Raw genomic sequence first — 23,254 nt, forward strand, 5'->3', positions numbered from 1 at the left:
TCCCGGTGACTACTTGGCGGGGCCTGGCGCCTGCTGCTCGGTCAGGCCTCTTCCGGGGCGCGGGGGGGCCCTCGGGCCTCCGGCCTCTGTGCCTGTGGCTCGGTTCACTCTGGCACAGCTGGCTGCCGGCAGAGCCGGCGGGCACGCCGGTGCAGCCCCCTCTAGCTTCTGCCCGGTGGCTACTGGGTGACCCCTCATCTGGGGATCCTCAGCCCTTCCCATGAAGGTGGCACGGATGCCCCTCCGGTGGTCCTCCTTGGGCTCTTGCACTCTGGGGCCTCTGGATGTCTGGGGCCTGGATCTCCTCCATGCCTGCTTCATGCCCTGGGGGACGGGGCTATGGCTCTCTACATCCTCTAGCAGACCATTACATGGGGAAACCATTTGAATACAAGCGCGCCGATCCACACAGGTGTGCACATGGGTGTTCACTATTCGTAGACTTAAATCACACCTTTCTTGGCTGCTACTTCAAAGCACATTGTGCGCTGTCTGTCCTGCGTGCTGCACAACAACATTCAATATTTAGTATTTACTGCTGTTTACACTTAGCTAGATTAATGCGATGGTGTTGTGTATAGTATGTTGCATTGTTTTGTTTTTTTTTTTTGCTTGTTTTCTATTCTTTTTCTCTCAACAGGTGATCCCGGAGATATTTTTTCTTCCCCCCTTTCTCACTGTCCCTCTCCCCTTCTGTTTTTCTTTTCCTTCCTCTTTCTTTCTCCCTTTCCTATCCCTCACTCATGTCTGTCCCGTCTGTAACAACTGAAAATAAAATAAATAAAAATAACAAAGGTCGATCAAATGGACCAATACGGCAATGCCATGATGATCCATTTGGCAAAATAAATCCATTGGGTATCCTTGTTGGTCTTCAGACAACAATTCTGACGGCTAAAGAACCAAATGGGACAGGCGAAAAAAAAAAAAAAAAAAAAAAAAAAAAAAAAAAAAAAATGACGTCATTTCAAAAGAAAAAGAAGAACTTTAAATCGGATTACCTCGCTGAATCCTTTTTGGGCAGGGACTCTCATTTTCTAAGTATCCCAAATAAGTGGCTTTCTCCTGAGCCCATTTTAATGTGGAGAAACTCACTTGTAACAATTTTCTTGACGACGTGTCGTACAGCGCTTTCTGTTCTAATCGTGCAGATCTGCTCAAACTGAGATTATCGAACAAAACTTTCAGCGCACTGTGAAAGTATCAAAATAAAAAGGCCTTGTTAAGTCATGACACAAGCTCGCTCCTCATCTCAGGAGAGTAAATCATACCATTAGCATGGTTTATCATACCATCATACTAATTGGCAGGCTCAACTTCACAACAAAAGAAAAATCATCAGCTAGATTCACTCCAAACCAACCATCAGCCACACAACGCACAACATGACCCTAATATGTTATTAGATATGAGTTTAATCCCCAGGTCTGTGCTTTTCACTCATTTAGGCCACAGATCTATTTTATCCAGTTTTTCTTTTTTCCCGTCATCATAAAACGTGTGACATGTCATCAGCTCTTTCACAAAAGAAGTTTGTTCTGACGTATTCAGAGTTGTGTATCTGGGTGCAGGATTCACTCGCACATCAAAAACAGGAAACTCAGTGTTTTAGAGTCTCCACTCAACACACAACAAACTCCAACACATCCCATTCACTCGTGCTAGAATTCAATCACCTTTCATTAATCTAAGAACGATCAACTAATTTGCATATCAGCTATTAACCCACTAAGATGACAGGACAACAGAAATGCATGTTCAAAATGTTATCACAAAAATAGGATTTCCCTCATACAGTAAATTACTTGTGCTGCATCAATCAAGCAGAAAGCATCTCCCAATTTACCATATTAACAACTAAATTTATTGTCTGATCACTGGTTGGTCAAACCAGAATCTTTTTTTCCCACAAAAGTTAAACTGTTGTCCTTCAACCTAGAGAGTCAATTTTTTGCATTGGATAAATTCAGCATTTGATAACAAGTGTCTGCTAAATTTACCCTATTTTAACACTGATGAGAGATAACAAGCTAATTTTCATTGCATGTGTGTTTGTGTTATTAGGCAGGTTTAATGCATGTCTGTGGAACTGCATATCCTGCAGAGCATGTTCTTAAAGCTGCCTTTCCTACACATTTCTCTGCTATTATTTAATCATTTTGTAACTGATGTGCTATGAGTCCACTGATCTTTGCATTACTTCTCATCACACTAAGTGACTTGGACAAGATGGTAAACAGACTCACATGCTTAAGATGTTGTCTAATCTTCATGAGCTCTCTTGTGTTTGTGTTAGTAGGGTTAATGCATGTTCTGCTTGTGTGTGTGATTTTGTATGTTTCTTTTTAGCAGTGTTTCAGACTCCTTCACAATTTTCCACTTAAGCAGTCAGTTTTCTTTTCCCCTGGTTTGCTAACCCAAATTTTGATTTCCCACTTTAAACACCAGCATTCTCACTGTTGTGGAAGTTTTCCACTTAAATAAAGCCTGCAGACGAGCGGTGAGCAGTAGCTAACATTCTTTAATCCAAGCACACAAAGACAACATACAAACAAGCTTGTGGAGCCCCTGCATGGCCGCGGGACAGACGGTCAGCAGAGTCTCCTTGAGCCTAGCATGGCTCTCAGTTAAATACCTTCTCCAGGAACAAAGGCAGTACACAGCTGTTTCACACCTTAAGGTTCACACTCCCTTGCTACTTCCCAGAGTCCTCAAAGAGACAAAAGACTGGTCCTCTGGAGTTCCTGTTTCCCCCAACATCCTTACTACACCCCCTACCATTTGTCTTAAGTATGAGTGTCAGACATGTTAATACAATAGCATAATGTGATTTTTACTGCCTTACTTTCAGTTAATGTATTTTGTTTTGCATTATGCATATTTTATATGCCATTAGGTCATTTATTGTGAAAATTCTCATGTAGGAACTATTGTACTGCATGTTGGTTCCACTGGTGCACTTGTTGAGATGCACGCCCATGTTGATTTGCACGCCCATGGCAAGTTGAAGCAAGAGAAGCCAATTTAATTCAGAGAAAGTTGTTTCTTAAAAGTATCTGTAAAGTGCTCATTTCTGCCTCAAAGCATGGGTCAGCCAGCGAGGTATGTTTGTATGTTATATAGATCATTTTATGTCTTTATTTCACTCGTCTTACTATTTCATTGAAATTTATGTTATGTTTTAGTTCGACGGTGGCGTAGTTTGTGATCAAGGTGAAGCTGTAACAACCCCAAGACCTTACAACTAACATTAAAGCCAACTTCATGCCATCAGTAAAAGAACTCTTTATTGACTTTAAGAAGAGGTAGAAGTGATAGTCGAACTCGGACCTGCATGATTCCCGGCCCCCTGGTGGTGACATTGTGCCAATGCACCAAGGACCAAGCTGCTGCAAATGTTAATGGACACACAAGTTCACAGTTGCTTCTTCATAAAGATGTCTAGAAGCCAGACATTAAAGTTCATGTTTGGAAAGATGACACAAGGAGGAAGAAACAATAAGGAACTGTGTTAAGCCTGACAACAACAGCATCACAAGTTAGCAAGAAGGGAATTAATGCACCCAAGTTCACAATTCCTTACTCAAGTCAAGTTAAAAGGAGATTTTGCATTAACAAATAAGTGCATTACAAGAAAATCAAAATGTCAGACACAAATGAGACAGAAATTGAAGCTCCCAGTGCAGAACAAGCTGCAAGGCAAGTGGATGAAACCTCTTTAGAGCAAACAGTGCAAATAGAGCAACGTAGAAGTGAAAGGCCTCGCATGCTCACAGAAAAAGGAAAAGAATTCCATAAAGAAAGGTTACAAGGGCTGCAACGTCACTTTGACAGTATTTATGACAGATGGAAAGCATTAATCAAAGTGGCAAAAAAATCTGTTATAAAAGGAGATCCACCTGACATTCTTGAAGGTCACATGAACGTTGTACAAAGAGAAGCAACCGAGCTTAATGATATTTATGATGAATACAGAGCAATGGATGGACCACCTCATGATATGCGTTCCAAGCTAGACAAATGCACATCAGTGACTACAGCAGTTTTGCAGAAGATCAAATGTCATATTAAAGGAGAAACTCAAGAGGAGATTGTATGGCCTGATGCAGGCTCTATATTTACATCCTCTAGCTCTGTTAGTGTCTCAGTTCATAGTCCATTTAAAGCCAATACAGTTCTTTCTAATGGTTCCTCCTCCAAAAGACAAGAAGCTGCAGCAGAGTATGAAGCCACAAAGGCTGTGCTTCAGATAATGACAGAACAACAGAAGTACAGAGAAAGAATGCAAATGCTTGAAGAAGAAGACAAACGCATATCCGCAGAGCAAGCAGCTGCTGCAATGTCACAACGTCTCCCAGAGGAAAAGGAGGAAACTGAGCGTAAGTTACAAAGAGAAAAGGCGAAAGTGGCCGTGATAAAGAGACAACAAGAGGAAAGTGCTGCAAGGAGAAGGTCAGTTGAGGACTTAAGAAGAGAAATTGAAAGATTGGAAAATCTGAAAGGACTCAAGGCAGCACAGGCAAAACTACAAGTTTATGACGAAGACTACGTTTCAGTAAAGCAAGAAAGAGTCACTCTAAACCCTGCAAACTTACAGGTAACAGAGTCCAAGAATACTGCTAATCAACCCTTACAACCACGAAGAAAGTTAAATGTCACTTATGAGAGCACAGGTGAGCTTGTAAAGGTTTTGGCAGAAGCTATGTCAGCTAATAGACTGCCTATTCCAGAGCCCTCGGTATTTAGTGGGGATCCACTTAAGTTTAAGCATTGGAAGGCATCCTTTCAGACTCTAATAGAGAGAAAGAACATTCCCACTGCCGAAAAGATATTTTTTCTACAGAAGTATGTTGGTGGCTGTGTTAAGGAAGCCTTAGATGGCTATTTTCTAATTGGCTCTGAAGACTCATATGAGGCAGCATGGAATATGCTCAATGAACGTTATGGAGAGCCTTTTGCCATTGCTAAGGCCTTTAGAGACAAGTTACACACCTGGCCAAAGGTCACAGGAAAGGATAGTGCAGAGCTAAGAAAGTTTGTGGACTTTTTACAAAGCTGCCAATCTGCAATGACTAATAATGAGAATCTGAACATTCTCAATGATGGCATTGAGAATCAAAGACTTGCTGCTAAACTACCAGATTGGTTAAGTAACAGGTGGAACCGAAAGGCTACAGTGTACCAGCTGGAGCACAAAAGATTCCCACGTTTCAGTTACTTTGTAACATTCCTGTCAATGGAGGCAAGTATTGCATGTAATCCCATTACATCATACCAAGCCATAAGACAAAGTGACTTTGACCAACCAAAGACAAAACCTCAACCTATACCCATTCCTAAGAGACAAGATACAGTGAAAATCTTCACAACTAACTCTACTGAAAGAAGCATGGTCTCTTGTGTGTTTTGTAAAAGAGCAGGACACAGCTTACACAAGTGTCGTAAGTTCACTGAGAAACCTGTCGCTGAGAGAGTCAAATTCATTCAAGGTGAAAAATTATGTTTTGGCTGTTTAAACAGTGGCCATCTCTCCAAGAACTGCAGCAACAAGATGACATGCAACACATGCTCAAAACGGCATCCTACATGCCTGCATGAAGAAAGACAAAGACAAGAGACAAAGAAAGAACCACCTAAAGAGCAACAAGTGAGTGAACTGAAGGAAACCCAGCATCAGGTAACACAGTCACAAGACACAGTCAATGAGACCACATCTAATAGAGTGACTCATGAAAGTAAAAACACACAGACATCTGCAATAGTCCCAGTCTACGTATCCACACAAAATGAGCCCAGTAAAGAAGTACTGATCTACGCTCTGCTGGACACACAGAGTGATTCTTCATTTATTCTTAATGAAGTAGCAAACAACTTGGACACAACCAAAACTCAAGTTAAGCTCAATCTATCTACAATGTCATCCAAGAAAACCACTGTACCATGCACAAAACTTGAAGCTCTGCAAATAAGAGGACTGTTTTCCAAGAAGAAACTCACTGTACCAGTTGTTTACACACGGGACTTTATACCCGCTAATCGTAGTCATATTCCTACTCCAGACACTGCAAGGGCATGGTCACATTTGGAGCATCTCGCTGAACATATTGCCCCCCCTTTGGACTGTGAAATAGGACTCCTGTTAGGGTACAACTGCACACAAGCCTTAATGCCCAGAGAGGTCGTATGTGGTGAAGAAAACCAGCCGTACGCTCAGAGAACAGATTTGGGTTGGAGCATCATCAGCTACTGTGATTCATGTGATACGGGTAATGATGTAATTGGAGTAAGTCACCGCATCATTGTAAAACAAGTTATACCAGAGACTGAGTCACCCACAAAACTAAAGAATAAGGTTAATTACATCTGCAAGACACAAATAAAGGAAGTAACATTTCCAGATGTAATCAAAGCACTTGAATCAGACTTTACAGAGAGAGCAGTGGAAGAGACAAGCATTTCGCAAGAAGATGTTCGCTTTATTACAAAGCTACAAGAAGGAATAAAGCAAAAGCTAGATGGACACTATGAAATGCCACTGCCTTTCAAAAGCGACAGACCAAATCTTCCCAATAACATGCCAGGTGCAATGCAACGCTTAAGTAGTCTCGAACGCAGATTCAAAAGGGACCAAAGGTACTACGCAGACCATGCATCAAGAGGACTCAGTGTCCAACAGCTACTCAACTCTAACTGGTTTAAAGGTCCAGAGTTTTTGTGGCAAAGCGAGCTACCCGTTGAAAATGGCAAGTTTACGGAAGTCAAGCCCAATGATCCAGAGCTAAAAACAGTACACGTGTTCAACACCAAAGTAGAAGAAAGGAGAACAATACTAGACCGTCTCACCAAATTCTCAGACTGGAGAAGAGCGGTTAAAGCTATTGCTCGTCTACAGAAATTTGTGAAGGATTTTAAAGGACTCACCCAAACAAAAGGTGAAAACACAAGTGTTGAGGACAGACAAAAGGCGGAACTGTTCATAATAAAACTTGCACAAGAAAACACATTCAGCAAAGAAATCAAGGACTTAACTAGAGGAAAGGACATTCAACTGAAGGATAAGACACACAAGCTGTACAGCCTAAGTCCATTTGTTGATGAGCAGGGAGTGCTCAGGGTGGGAGGACGTTTAACAAGAGCAACTCTGCACCCATATATCAAACATCCTGCCATTATTCCCAAATCAAGTCATGTGTCGTCTTTACTTATTAAACACTACCACGAAAAGGTGCAGCATCAAGGAAGAGGAATAACTGTCAACGAGCTGCGCTCCAATGGACTATGGATCACAGGATGCAGCAATGCAGTTGCTTCTCACATCTACAAGTGCACAACCTGCAGAAAGTACAGGAGACATACTCAAGAGCAACGGATGTCCGATCTACCAGAGGATAGAATGGAGGCAACACCCCCATTCTCCTACTGTGGCATTGACTGTTTTGGACCTTTTTATGTAAAAGAGGGTCAAAAAGAACTTAAAAGGTATGGTCTTCTTTTTACATGTATGTGTTCTAGGGCAATACATATTGAAATGTTGGATGACCTTACCACTGATGCCTTTATGAATGCATTACGTTGTTTTATTTCTATTCGTGGACATGTAAGACAAATTAGGTGTGACCAAGGTACTAATTTTGTCAGTGCTAAGGGAGAGTTTTTGAATGCACTAAAGGATTTTGACAAAGAACAGTTGAAACAATATGGATGTGAGTTTGTTCTAAACACCCGTTCTTCAAGTCACATGGGAGGTGTTTGGGAGAGGCAAATTAGAACTATTAGAAGTGTTTTAACTTCTATTTTGGATCACACTTCTAAGAGACTTGACAGTTCCTCACTCAGAACATTTCTTTATGAAGTCATGGCTATTGTGAATAGCAGGCCATTAACAGTAGAGAACCTAAATTATCCAAATTTAGAGCCTCTTACACCGAATCATATTCTCATGATGAAGTCCAGTGTTATTCTACCTCCTCCTGGTGAATTTGTGAGCCAGGACCTGTACCTAAGAAGGAGATGGCGCCAAGTTCAGTTTTTGGCCAATGAATTCTGGACAAGGTGGAAAAAGGAATACCTTCTCAATCTTCAACAGAGACAAATCTGGCAAAGAGATAAAAGGAATGCAAAGGTGAATGACATTGTTATTCTCCAAGAGGACAATTCTCCAAAGAACAAGTGGAAATTGGCAAGAGTAACAGAGGTATATCCAAGTGCAGATGGAAGAATTAGAAAGGTTAAGCTTTTCCTCAGTGATTCAACCTTGGATAAGGATGGGAAAAGGACTGTCAAACCAGTGTACCTTGATAGGCCAGTACACAAAACTGTGTTATTGCTAGAAGCAGAATAAATGCTAAAATGTAAACATGTTCCTATTATAATGTGTTTAAGTAGAAATCACAATAGTTTTGTGATTTGGCGGGAGTTTTACTGCCTTACTTTCAGTTAATGTATTTTGTTTTGCATTATGCATATTTTATATGCCATTAGGTCATTTATTGTGAAAATTCTCATGTAGGAACTATTGTACTGCATGTTGGTTCCACTGGTGCACTTGTTGAGATGCACGCCCATGTTGATTTGCACGCCCATGGCAAGTTGAAGCAAGAGAAGCCAATTTAATTCAGAGAAAGTTGTTTCTTAAAAGTATCTGTAAAGTGCTCATTTCTGCCTCAAAGCATGGGTCAGCCAGCGAGGTATGTTTGTATGTTATATAGATCATTTTATGTCTTTATTTCACTCGTCTTACTATTTCATTGAAATTTATGTTATGTTTTAGTTCGACAGTGGCGTAGTTTGTGATCAAGGTGAAGCTGTAACAACCCCAAGACCTTACAACTAACATTAAAGCCAACTTCATGCCATCAGTAAAAGAACTCTTTATTGACTTTAAGAAGAGGTAGAAGTGATAGTGATTAATACCTAGGTAAAAGAAATTCCTATACACTCACTTACTCTCACTGTTGTCCTCTCCCACTTCAACAGTCCAATAGCAGGCAGTTCTCTTTCAGCTTTGTCCTGTGTTTCACTGTCTCTTCTTGCCATTTTCTCCAAAGGTGGCAAATGTCAAACTCCAACAGTCTCCTCAGTTCTCCTCAAACGTTCTTTTCACATGCACAGTGAATTTGCAGCTTGTTGGAAACACAGTGCCATTCATCCAATCAGGCAGGATGATGGGTTTGCTCTTCTTCTCTGATGCTGTTTGTCCACACTGCTGCTGCTTGCTGGGACTCTTTTCTCAGGACTTTGCTGCTGTCTCTTTATCTGCCATGTTATTGCTCTTTGGAGCTGCATTCCTTGTCTTCAGGGAGGAGTGAGAGCTCGCTTGTGAGATTGAGGGACACATGGAGCTGTAAATAAGTTAGCCAGAAACTTGGCCTGAATGTTTCCAATGATGTTAAACTATAACTTTCTTCCGACCGCTGCATGTGGAAAATTGATTCAGGTCTGCTTTTCACCTGAAAGTGACAAACTAAGACATTGTCATTATTATTATCACTGCTTAACCACACACATCTATCTCTCTCTGTTTTTGTGAACAGCCCTTTCTGAAAAGCAGAAAATGAGATTGTAGTTGTTCCTGGCTGATCAACACAAAACCTTTTTCCTATGATTATTTTTCATCTACAATGTAAATTATGTCTCTTCTTCACTCTTTTTTCTTCTTCTTTACAATAGCTGGTGACCAGAATCACCGCTCTCACAATCAGAAGCAATTACTTTTACACAGCGCACAAAAACACTGACGTCAGACACATTACCACTCACTTTTTTCATCTGCGTAAATAAATCATTTGGCCAATGGCATGTGCCATGGTGATCCATAAATATGATCACAAGTTTATTTAATTATTTTCAACCCAACAAAACAAATAAACAAAAACATGATGCTGATGCTATGAACACTCTACACATATGAGTCAAGATGCAGGAAAACTGCTCACGGAAACGCTGCACACTCCAGTTATCACAGTTATCATAGTTCTGTTTCCCTCTCTTTGAAGAGTTCTCAGCCAGCTCCTGATCTGATAATGTGTAGCTTGCTCATCAGCTCAGAAGAGACCACAACGCAACCTCACACAGTGGTTGCGTGCTTTGCCCCACAGTGGCAAAGACTTGCACTTTCATATTCAATTCAGCTTCTCCATCATGTAGTTTTCAGCTGCTTCATACAGGGTTCAGCATATTAGTTGTTTTCATAGGTGTGCTCTATATCTCAACAATGGCTCATATTAGGATGACAGTTTTTCAAACAGGTCAAGTGCCTCTATACACGTAATTAGTTAAAATATTTACCTATTTTACTTCATATGTCATTGTACTGAATTTGAGCAACCCTAAGCTTAATGCAGATTACTTTCAACAATTATCCACCTCACATCATAACTGACTGAGGTGCCTCTTCATATTAATATTATTTCATCATTAACACCAGTTTACAGGTTGTTATCCTTGCTATTATTAGTATGAATACATTAAAGATAAGTTGTAATTTAGCCTTTTGTTTATTTTACTTTATTCCTCTTGTATTTATATCTCTTCAGTCGGGTCTGTTTCCAACCCTTTTTAAACTACTTTAAACTACTTTGATCTCTAATTTTCACTTGGTGAGGGATTATTACGTTCTTCCTAGTCTGAACTGCTCTCTTCACCTGAGCTGCTATCCTATTCTGAGTTACTGTCTTCTTTGTTTCTTACAGTCACGTACAAAATGTCCCTCTTTTCCACACCTCCAGCATGTAGTGCTAAAGCCACTGTTTGGTGTGTGTGTAGCTCTGCCTCTACCTCTTGCTCTTCCACTATGCATTCCTCTCCCTTTCTTTTGGATTAGTCCTGCTCTGGCTTGTTGTTTTTCTAAACATTATATCATTAAAGATTATACTGACTACTAAGTACAATTTTCCATTGACAGAATTGGAGATTTATATGTGATATAATATTTTTGTAATATAGAGTGTTGCATCTACTTCTGTTTATCCAATCATATGTTGTGGGAGGCCTGAAGCCCATCCCAGCTGCCAAAGGGTGAGAGGCCGGGTACATCCTGGACAGGTCAGCAGTCCATTGCAGAGCAAACACAGAAAGACAGAAAGCCATTCGTACTCACTGATTCTGAATTGTTCTCTCTATGGGCAATTTGGAATCACCATTTAGCCTAGCCTCACAAACTGCATGTCTTTGGACCATAAGACGAAGCCAGAGTAGTCAGAAAGAGCCTTCATAGGCATGGGGAGAACATGCAAACTCTATACAGAAAGGCTGTGTGTAGAGTTTGCTTGAGCTAAGGTGGGAGATAGGGAACATGCATTATATTCATACATACACTACCAGCATTAGGGTGTAATTTCATTTCAGCAACTTATTTAAGATGACATGATGAGACCAATTCCAGTAATACTGATTTGAACCAGCTGTCAGACTGACCCTGATCTGATACCCAATTATTTGCAAAGTGTTGAGTTCTTATAACAAACTTATTATTATATTTCTGGTTACTTGATTTAAAATAATTTACCTTCTTCAAAATGTGTATATCAACAAAATACATTAGTCCCACAGCAAAAACAGGATGGGGCCAGAGAGAAAAACAAGCAAGTGACTATATTGCACTCTAGCACTAATTTTGAGAATGAATGGACATTTTATTTCAAATGAGAGTGGAGCTTAATAATTGATATTTACAAAAGAAAACTCAACCTTTGATCAGTGTTTTCAGATACTTCAACAGCAGGTATCAGCTCTCCAACAAGATATATTCATCCTGTGAGAAGAAGATTTTGAGGAGAACGTGACAAGACAGAAACAATGATTTGCATCTCATGACTCTCAATTGTCTTTTCCTATGCAGGTTTCAACTGTTCTCTCAGGCTCAACATCTGCTTAATATTCCATGATGCATCTTCAAAGCACACCAGGACAAATGTATCCATTCTGTCAAGTACCAATATAATTACACATGGAGCTGAAACTAACTAATTATTAGCATGTGGATGCAGAAATCCAGCACTATTTTCTTATCACCATGCCACTTTGGACATGCATCATAGGAATATGGGCTGACTACACAATAGAAAGCCTATTAGATGTTACATTGAGGCCTCTTCAGTTAGATTTAGCGAGGACGGCTCAGGATCACAGAAACTGGTGAAAAGCAACTCATTCAAAAGTGTTTCATTGTTTTATGTCCGCAACGGGAGGCGCCTCTCAACAACCCTTTCTACAGTCTTTTTGGATTTCTCCTCCATATTCATATCGGTCTTTTAAATGAGCCCACACTGTACAAATGCACACAAACATGAAAACTCAAAGAGAGCAGAAAAGAAACGATCATGTAACCCTTGCTGTGGCTCAGACGTGAAACCTAAAAAATATGAAATTTCTATAAATCAATTAAAATTATACTCACTGTTTTACAGATAAAAGAAACTGTCTAGGGTTCATTTTAAGTTAATACAGGTCATAGTACCATCTATATCATCGTCATATCTTCTTTCAGCCAGCCAATCAAATCACATTCTTCATTTTTTCAAATTCTGAAATAAAGCTTTAAGTGTATGATAATAATATCTGATTCAAGTTTGTTGGGAGTTCTGGAGCCTGTCGCAGCTGCCATAGGGTCAGAGGTAGCGTACACCACGGACTGGTTGCCAGACGTTACACAGCAAACAAGGAAAGACTGACAATCATTTGCACTCACATTCACACTCATGAGCAATTTACAATCATCATTTGACCCAACTCTACAACCATATGTCTTTGGACTGTGGGAGGAAGCCCGAGTATCTGGAGTACAAGTAATCCACAAACAACCCAGTCTGCTTCAGCCAAAAAGTGGATTTGAATGCAGCAACCTTTTGCTGTGGGGCAACAGCAAAACACATTATTCATGGTCACATACAATTTTAGACTGATGTGGGCCAAAGCCTAGCATAGCCTGTAACGTTATTATGACGGACACATTTTATACGTGAACTTGGCTTTAAGTGACTTACAGGTTTCTTTAAAAAAATACTTTCTTATATCCAGGTTCTTCCTTTTTGCTGCCATCCTCCTCTCCTCCTGGCAGCGCAGGCTTGCCGCTGCTAAAACTAAACAGAGCTCCCTGAAAGGCACAGCCAATCACATTGGCCATATTTGTCACATGATGTAGAAATCGAGTAGAGAACGTAATTTAATTCTTTCTGCACCGCTAGGTGAATGAGACGTCGACAGATGTTTGTTTTGTTTGGTTTTTTTCTATCGGGTTAGTTTTTCTTTACTCAAAGAGATCAAATTATTGGTGGGGACAATTCAATAATCGCTGGATATTGGTGGGGACATGTCCCTTCCGTCCATGCCAAATCTATGCCCTTGGGCAACAGTGATAACCACCATGCTCCCACAATACAGAATATTATCGCACATCATATTAATGTGTTCTACCCCCAAACTTCTTTAAAGTACCTTCATCTAGAGGCAGAGATCTGCTGCTGTATATTGAGTGAAACCAACATATAAAATAAATCTGACCCACACTCCTAATGCACTATAGCTGTGGCCTTTCATGTGACAGCTGGCAGATAAAGTCCATGTAATAATTAAGGTTAAGAAGAGTCTGTTCTCCCCTCTTAATTGAGAGATTAAGAGGGGTCGCTGCTCGTGTGGCTGACCGGCCAGCTACCTAGCCTGACCTGTCTCCCCAATGTGATGTTGTGTATTGTATGTATGGTTGGCAAGGTCAGTCTCTCAATTGCCCCTTGGGGATGAATAAAGTCTTCTGAATCGGAATCTGAATTCACATGATGGGAAAAACTTCATATGAAAGCTAACAATGAGGCACATTATTATTATAAAATGAATAGTGGAATGAAGATCACAAAATAATAGAAAGAAAACTTAAAGAAATACTTAGTAATACCCAGCTGTCATAGGAACAAGACGTGGGGTACACCCTGATTATGTCGCAAGTCAAACACGAAGCTAACACAGACAGACAGTCAGTCATACTAACATACAGAAAATTTAGGATAACCAGTCAACCTAATATACATGTCTTTGAATAGTGTGAAAAAGCTGGAGTGCCCAGAGAGCGCTCATACAAGCTTATAGACAAGATGCAGACTGTGCATAGAAAGCAGCAGCCAGCAAGTTCAAAAATAGGCTATGCAGCCAAGATAAAATTATACGAAGATATAAATTACATAAGTAAATTATTTTTGAAAAACAAAATATGATTTTTTTTGTTTAATTTTTAGCACATTTATTATATTTATATATACTAGCAAACCTCCCTGCACAGAGATGCCAACGTGATAGGGAACATAGATACTTACATGCGCTATGATCATCATAGTATAATTTCATTTCAGTCACATATTTAAAATAACATAATGAGAAAAAGTCCAGTAATACTGATCTGAACCAACCATCAGACTAACCCTAATTTAAAATGAACTCTGATACCCAATTATGTATAAAGTGATGAGTTCTTATAGCAAACTTAATATTATATTCCTGTTTTTTGACCAAGTTATTACTTTGAAATCATTTATCTTCTTAAAAATGTGTACATCAACAGGAATACATTATTCCTGCTGAAACACAGGAGGGTGCCAGAGAGCCATGGAAAAAACAAGGCAGTGCATATAATCACATTCAGCTCAAAATCTTTTAAAGATTTTTTTTTTAATTATTTTATATCAAATTACAGTAGAGCTTAATAATTTACAAAAGAAAACTCAACCTTTGATCAGTGTTTTCAGATACTTCAACAGCAGGTATCAGCTCTCCAACAAGATATATTCATCCTGTGAGAAGAAGATTTTGAGGAGAACGTGACAAGACAGAAACAATGATTTGCATCTCATGACTCTCAATTGTCTTTTCCTACGCAGGTTTCAACTGGCTCAACATCTGCTTAATATTCCATGATGCATCTTCAAAGCACACCAGGACAAATGTATCCATTCTGTCAAGTACCAATATAATTACACATGGAGCTGAAACTAACTAATTATTAGCATGTGGATGCAGAAATCCAGCACCATTTTCTTATCACCATGCCACTTTGGACGTGCATCACAGGAATATGGGCTGACTACACAATAGAAAGCCTATTAGATGTTACATTGAGGCCTCTTCAGTTAGATTTAGCGAGGACGGCTCAGGATCACAGAAACTGGTGAAAAGCAACTCATTCAAAAGTGTTTCATTGTTTTATGTCCGCAACGTGAGGTGCCTCTCAACAACCCTTTCTACAGTCTTTTTGGATTTCTCCTCCACAAGGGCGTAGATTTGGTTTTGGCATTGGTGGGGATGGATCATTCAACCACCGAACCCTGCCCTGTTTCTTTTTTTTCCCCTTTTTGTCTTTGCGTCTTGATAAAAAAGGAGAAATATACTTGCCTACATATGCTATTCTACATGCTTTTAAACCATTTAAAATTACAATTCATAGTTTTACATTTGAATTATATAATTTTAAATTACTATTAAACAAATGACTAAGTATTTTAGAGTTTAGTTTACTTCAGCCATAATCCATATAAATCAGATATCATACAAAAATAAAAATAGCTTCAAATACAATCATGACAATAAAAAAATATGACTTTAAGGACTTAACAACATTACTTCAGTTATAGTACACCAACATCTCTTACACATTAGCACTAAGGGAACACTGAATGACCTGGTGGGTTTTGTCCATAAAACTACTCATCTAAGATGACCACAAAGTAAAAGATCTCTCAGCAAAATTATGCAACATTTTAGGCACACTGTTGCTCCTATCAAATCAGTGAACTGGGATTTTTTTACTCTAAACATGAACTACTGTTACAGCAACAGACATGGACTACTGGTGTCCCACACAACAACTCAGTGTCCACTATGTGAAGGGGCCACACACATGCCTGCTCCTCTCGTTAACTGAGATAAACTGCTGGCATATTTGTTTTACATCTATATTGTCCAGTCTCCCCTGGTGGACATGGCATACAGCAGCATTGTTTAATCTCATTCGAGTCACTGTTAACCTTACCCATCTTTTTAGTCTTCTGAGAGCACTGAAGCTTCTTTCAGCCTCAGTACATGCGTTTTATCCTCAGATTAAAATTATTATTCTGTGCTTGATGTGCCTCACCTTTGGCCCTGGCTCTTCCTCTCTGACTGCACTAGGACATATTGCCACCTGATAAAATAACACATTGATTCGTGCCATATAAAAAGTGAGATATGTCAATTCAGATTCTTTGTCAAATATACACTAATGAATCAATTTACATCAGCAGCCTAACAATTGTCATGATAATAAATACTAGTTAATCTACAGCATCAAATCATCAGTCAGTCACCTGTGACCTCGCATCTTCACCTCTGTCTGAGCTACAACATGGCAGAGCTGCCTGTCACCTGATAAATAACAATGAGACATTCCAAATACATGCAGTCACACATGTGCTTCAAATACAGTAATGAACCATCAAGTCATCATCCAATTTCACCTGTGATCTTGTATCACCATTACTCCGTGAGCTTTGTGTTGGTTGGAATATTTGCAAAATCATGACTAGCTCATGATATTTTGTCTCAAAAATTAACCCTATGAATATGTCAGTGCCATTAGGATGAAATTTTTGTGTCACCAACATTTAACGTTAGACATATGATTTTAACAGCCTCTGTAAACTAATATCCTGGCTTGCTCGAGGCTGCCGTTTTCTCTGACAGTTTCAATCAAAATTAGAAATGCTACTCTGAGACTGAGAGAACTAATAGTGCCGCCTGTTGTGCAGTTAGTTTCCAAAACACGTTATTCACGGTTACATACAATTTTAGACTGATGTGGGCCAAAGCCTAGCATAGCCTGTAACGTTATTATTACGGACACATTTTATGCGTGAACTTGGTTTAAGTGACTTACAGGTTTCTTTGAAAAATACGTTCTTATATCCAGGTTCTTCCTTTTTGCTGCCATCCTCCTCTCCTCCTGGCAGCGCAGGCTTGCAGCTGCTAAAACTAAACAGAGCTCCTTGAAAGGCACAGCCAATCACATTGGCCATATTTGTCACATGACGTAGGAATCGAGTAGAGAACGTAATTTAACTCTTTCTGCACCGCTAGGTGAATGAGACGTCGACAGATGTTTTTTTTTTTTCTTTCTATCGGGGTTGTTTTTCTTTACTCGAAGAGATCAAATTATTGGTGGGGACAATTCAATAATCGCTGGATATTGGTGGGGACATGTCCCTTCCGTCCATGCCAAATCTACGCCCTTGCTCCTCCATATTCATATCGGTCTTTTAAATGAGCCCACACTCTGTAGAAATGCACACAAACATGAAAACTCAAAGAGAGCAGAAAAGAAACAATCATGTAACTCTTGATGTGGCTCAGGCATCTCTTTCACATATGCAAATTTAATTCTTATGAAAACAAAAATTGAACTAAATTAAATTATGGTCACTTGTGAAATGAAATGCTCTCTGAGGTTCATTTCAAGTTAAATCTTTACTCATATCTCTTTTTTTCTTATTTTGAGATAAAACTCCTATCTTTTGTGATAACATTTTAGTACTGTTATGTTTAGTTTAGTTCTTAAGAATTTGGCAAAAATGCACCCTCTGACTGAATCACATATGTTTGCTTTAAATAAAATCTTGTTTTTACATTTCTATGAGCTTCATCTTCACATTCTTAAAGAATATCATCAACACATAATATTTCTTTTCTACTATCTCTAGTACAATGTTTTTGTTTTTTGTCTGCGATTGATCACAAATGCCTAAAAATTGCAAAGATGCAGTGCAAATATCAGCCCTTGTGGTATCTGGCATTTGGTGGTATTTCATCTTTATGTCCATACCGACAGTGCATATAAGAATGAGGGAAAAAAAAGATGAGGTGGATGCAGTGTCTGTAGACAATAGCATGGGGGCAGTGTTGCTGTATGTGGTGGCCTTGGATCACTGGAACGACTGGTCCTAACAGTTTGCATTTCTTCGGGATGCTCCACCAAATATGCCATGAAATAGTCTAGGATTGGACATCTTTGTACTTTAACTGTCACCATTTCAAATCTCAACCATGCCAAGCAGTGACTGACAGTATATACAGTGGATTGGGAGGTATGCAGTCATGTGAAATGAGTAGCCTGTATAGAGTTTTAATCCTCTTTAAGACCGCTATCCATCTCCAAATTAATATCTAGGGGCCACATACCCCTCTGCATTAGTTTGTACTTGTATAACCCACTTCTCTAGCAAACTGATCAAATGATTCACTGGAAAATAAGATTAATAGTTAGGCTGCAAAGCATGCTTCAGGTCCATTATTTGGGAGATTCCAGTGATATACTCATTACATTATAAAGCCAATTCAAGGGCAAGCAGCATGAAGAGCTGTGTCGTAGATTAATTGCCGTTAAAGGTCAACATGCGTTCAAATTGATGAAGATACTATCCAATTTTCATCAGTAGCAAGTGCATAGTATATGGGAAATATATAATGCTCATTACATGCATTTAAATGGGTCTGTCCTAATTACTAATCAGCCTCTTGTACCATTAGAGATGGAAATTAGAAATACAAAACAGACCCCTGGGCATCATTCACTCAGAATATATTAGAGTTTTCTTTTATCCTGGAGTTGGCATTGTGCAGAAGAAAGCCTACAACTCTCCAAACTTTGCTCAATGTGGTGTCAAAGACACAACTCTCACGTTTTATTACTTAAGCTAAAATCTCTGGTGGTGTGTAACACTGAGGAGCAATTGTTTGTGAACATAAGAGAGTAGTGTGATATATTTTTGTTCAAATAGCTTCTAAAAAAACAAAACTATACTGTTTATTTTGCTATGCCCCAATCAGAATATTGGCTAGACCCTTCAGTGATTCTTTCTTCAGTGATTCCCGCCCACCTCTCTGGCAGCTTACCGATTTACATTTGAGCATAATGCAAGCATTAGAGGAGGCACAAGGCAGCCCTGATAAGTTACAAAGTGCTCCAGGGGTAAACCTCGTAAGAGAGGGTTTGGAGTTATTTACAGCGTTCAAATCCTTCAAAAATTCATGTCTGGAGGATGAGATTGGTTTTGCAGTTGATGCTTTGCACACAAAGCAAACACAATGCACACGGAGGGTGTTTAGCTGTAAATGACCAGATGACATTAATTCTAATTGACTGATCTCATCCCATGCTTAGGACCACTATGTATGATACTGCACAGGACACAAGGGTCCTGTCAAGGCACAATGTTACACACAAAGCAGCAAAACAGAAACACTAAGATTGGCTTAAGAACTGAGGAACACAGAAGACTGAAAATGATTTTTAAATGCAATTTAATTTTCAATGAAGCAATACTTCCTACTTGTGTGGCGTTTTCTATTCAAAGATATGTTTTTGATTGTGCAATTCTCATAATAAGAGTACTAAAAAATTGCAAAGCCATTACAAAGGAGGTAAAAGGCAATGGAATTCCTTTTTTATCAGAAATGCTTTCTGTACAGTTGTTCCATTTGAAATGCATTTAATTGCAAATAGAAAGACGAGAGAGAAAGCCAACAATGCAAGAGGCTGAAGCATTTTTCTCATCTTCTTTGAGTGAGCGTATTCAAATCTAAGCGGGCAGACAATGAGGGAAAGGAATCGTGCTCTGAATAGCCTCTCTCTCTCTCCTTTTCATTCCCAGGCCAATCCACAGCCTTCGTCTTCTCTGCTGTCAGTGGTGGGCTTTCTACTCACAGCTCAAACTTCCTAGCCCTAGTGGTAGAACAACACATCCACTTGATAGCACAACAGTGGCACACATGTAGGTACTATTCATTGTGTCATTATGTGAGACCTGTGTGGGAGTCTGCAACTGTGTGGAAATATCATCTATGACAATCTACATGACATACTGGGAGTTGATGTTGTGCTTTAACCAAGCTGTTCAGCCACTTGTTTGACAAGGATGCAGCTCCTCACATCATCCGGCTCTGCCAGGCCCGAGCTCTAAAGCCATGGCCAAGTCCTGACCCTGGAACCTCACTCTCCCCACTCATTTCACCGAGGGGAGGAGTATCTGGGGATCATGGGGCACAAAGTGCTTGAAGCCTGCGCCTTTGTTGGGGCAAGCCGGTAGAGAACACCCCCAGCAGATATGCTGACAGGCTCATGGGAGCAAGAGAAGAAGTTAAAGCAAAAAAGTGCACCCTTCAAACTTTCCAGTGCAGTTCTAGGAATTCTATTTTTTCTCAACAAAGATTTATACATATTTATACATGCCCAAATACTGATAGGAAGGTGGTAGAAAAAAAAATCTTGGAATTGCAGAGGTAAACTATATGTAAATGCCATAAAGTAATAGACTTGTAGTGCAAATCACACCATTTTATCTTTAATTTTGCTTTCGTACCCTCCCCACTCACCCCCCCATCCTCTTTCCTCTGGCTTAAAGGTGCATCAGAGATATGCATTTAAGCATATTCAGAACACGGGGCGTGAAATTAAATGTGTGGCAGAGTGAGAAAAATATACAGACGCTGGAGATGCCTTAAAAATAGTCATTTATGCAGATGGAGAGGAGTGAAATCATTTGCAATGGGATGACCCTCTCTCCAAGCATTTCTCCCCTCACTGTTCTTCCCTAATCTTGCTCTGTATCTTCATTTTTCATTGAACTCGCCAGTTTGCTGCTAAGCAGCCTTGTAGATAAGGCAAAGTGCTAAAAGGAGACGACAGAAGGAGCTCAGTGGGCCCGTTTCTATTGCACTTTCACCCAAGGCAATGGGCAGAATTTAACGGATTCCTTCCAACATATGTTTTTGCCAGATAAGTAAACAGTGTGTGTCGGAAATGAAAAAAAAGCATTTGCAATTTAATGACATTACAGCTCCCAGCTTAGCCCGCCGTGCTGCGAGGCGAGGAGCAGAGAAAGGGGAGAGCGGAAGAATGGAACCGGGTGTCATCAATGTTTTTTTTTCTTTTCCCTTGCAAGCAGCAGCACTGAATTCTTCTTATTCTTTTCAAGCCCCTTCCCTTCTCCATCCCTTCCTGCTATTTTGTTCTTTTGCCCATAGTTTCCTCGCCTTTGTCAGACTGAAATTATCTATTATTTTATTCAGAAAACTTGCCATTCCCTACCATTCCACCCTCTTCAGCATCTGATTCTCTCAGAATTTGGGCTAAAACACATCTGCCCTGGCCACGGGTGCTCTCTCTCTTTCACTTACTCCCTCTTTATTTCTCTCAACCCCCTCCCTTGCCCTCCTTTGTTTGGCTTCATCAAAGTGTAATAGATGCTTGGCACAATAAAGAAGAGCAAACCTCCATGTTTCCATAATGTTTAGACTCGGTGTGAGGACCACTGATGACTTAGAAAGAGAATCACCTCAGAGTCTATATTTCAGTGGCTGTAAATGATCCATCCATCCTATGTAAAACTCAGTGATTTCCCTCTTTTCTCCCTACTGGCTGTCAGACAGCCGCCTTATTATAGAAGGCTAATTGTGCAGGAAAGCAGATTATGAGAGTGGTAGGATGTACTCCTTGACCATGTGCTAATGTGATGACAAGTTTGGGGACCCTCTAAGCAAAAGGCGTCGCACGCCAGGGCACTTTTGGCACTGGCTATAATCTGCCTTTGGTATTAACTCAGCAAACCGGCTTGTTTGAGTATGGATCAATCGCTCGCTCATTATTTTTACAAGAAAGCTTTATATTCAAGGCGCTTTCCTGGTGTTGATCTCTCATTAACCATGCTATGTAAATGCACTGGCAATCCCTGTATAAGGGATACGTCACCCCAGGGCCCAGGCTTGCAGAAGCATGTTAAGGAAAAGAAGGGCCAGGAAATTTGGGTCAGTTGCCTTCGCCAAAACTTGAATTTCAGGTTTTCCTCAAAGCCCCCTGCTCAGCTTTTCTCTTTTAATGTGTTTTTGTTTGGTGATGTTATGTTTTAAATGTCAGCCCTGGAGCTGTCCAGCAATTTAGTACGCGTAGAAAGCCTTGTCTTAGTGTTGCTTCCAAGTCTTCGTGTTACCTCTGTAATCGCTGCTGGCTGCAACATTACACACACTCCATTCACCCATGGTCTTTTATCACCTCTCTGTGTATTGACTGTATAGGTAAAAGGTTAGATAGGGTCAGAATGAACTGATAATATTACAGGTTAAACAGCAATGCCTGCCTCATTTTGTTATTTTGCATTAGTAGCTACTTGCTACAAGCTCACATATTTATCTGAGCAGAAAGGACCTGACATATGACACTGGGTCTTGAATCTGCATGAAATGAATTAGCTGTCAGGAAGCATTGTGCATCAAATTAAGGGGGAAATATTTCAACTTGTTTACTCATTTCTTACATGCGCACACAAACATCCAACAATTCATATTTCTCAGACATCTGTTTGCCTGACAAGAGATCCTGAGGCACGTGGTACGAGGAGTGGAGGATTCTGCCATATTTGGCTTCACTGTGCACCGGCATGGTGAATGACGCAACAGGAAAATGAACCTGACAGCACCAGGCATCGGCTCGGCATTTCTTTTGCGCCCTACATACATAAATCTCTTATTATTGCTCTGTGTTCGCTATGTATATTTTTACACCTGTCTGCATCAATATCAAAGAAGAGGTTTGGTTTTAGACATTCAAGTTCATTCGGTCTCCTGTGACAGTTTATATGTGGAAGGGAATAATTCCAAGGTTTCTTTCTGTGTTGAAAAGGACTGTCAAAGGGCACTGTTCCACTTGACCCATTTTATTTTTCATACAAATAACTTTAGTGTGCTTGAATTAGCATGCTGGAAGTTGCAGAGTTGCATGGATGTTGTGGGACTGGCTGTGTATTTACTCCACGATTTTAATGGCTATTAGTGGGGCAGGGAGCTATTTACTTTGAATAAAACTATACATCTTACATATGGATTAAAAAAACTGAGAAACCTTTAGAGAGGAGCAACTCTCAGTGGCTCAAAGGAGAGAGAGAGATGTCCCTCTATATGCAGGTACTTCAGCAGCTCCTACCCTTGTATCATCTTTGTTAGCAGCACAGCGAAAGTCAAGGCCAGACTTTTGATTGCTTTTCCCATTCACATCCTTTTATAGATCCCTTTTCTTCCCACACACAAGCAAACAAAGCCGGTATAAATACTATGTTCAAAAGCCATTACCTTCAATGTAACCCTTTTGCTGTAACAAAGAACATGGAAAATTTCCACAACACAATTTGACTAGGCACAGCGTGATGGTGTGGCTAAAGAGTATGGGATGTCTGAAGGACCCCTGCATGTG

The 23,254-nt window shown here is 40.0% G+C and overlaps 1 protein-coding gene and 1 long non-coding RNA gene across 2 annotated transcripts in view; one reads left to right on the forward strand and one right to left on the reverse strand.

The window, feature by feature from the left end:
* Positions 1 to 2,833: 2,833 nt before the first annotated feature.
* LOC146500632 (uncharacterized) lies at positions 2,834 to 3,283 on the forward strand. The gene is made up of 2 exons (XR_014869783.1): positions 2,834 to 3,102; positions 3,186 to 3,283. It is a non-coding gene; the product is annotated as an uncharacterized LOC146500632 (long non-coding RNA).
* Positions 3,284 to 9,800: 6,517 nt separating this feature from the next.
* LOC146500633 (ATP-binding cassette sub-family C member 4-like) overlaps positions 9,801 to 23,254 on the reverse strand; it is an 80,182-nt gene continuing 66,728 nt past the window's right edge. Inside the window, exons 31-32 of the mRNA XM_085135289.1 lie at positions 14,714 to 14,777; positions 9,801 to 11,752 (exon numbers count right to left, since the gene is read on the reverse strand). Of these exons, the coding sequence (XP_084991415.1) occupies positions 14,751 to 14,777 (27 nt within the window). The 3' untranslated portion in view covers positions 9,801 to 11,752; positions 14,714 to 14,750. The remainder of the gene's footprint in view (positions 11,753 to 14,713; positions 14,778 to 23,254) is intronic.

This window comes from Neolamprologus multifasciatus, chromosome 16, assembly GCF_963576455.1.
Source record: "Neolamprologus multifasciatus chromosome 16, fNeoMul1.2, whole genome shotgun sequence".
NCBI lineage: Eukaryota > Metazoa > Chordata > Actinopteri > Cichliformes > Cichlidae > Neolamprologus > Neolamprologus multifasciatus.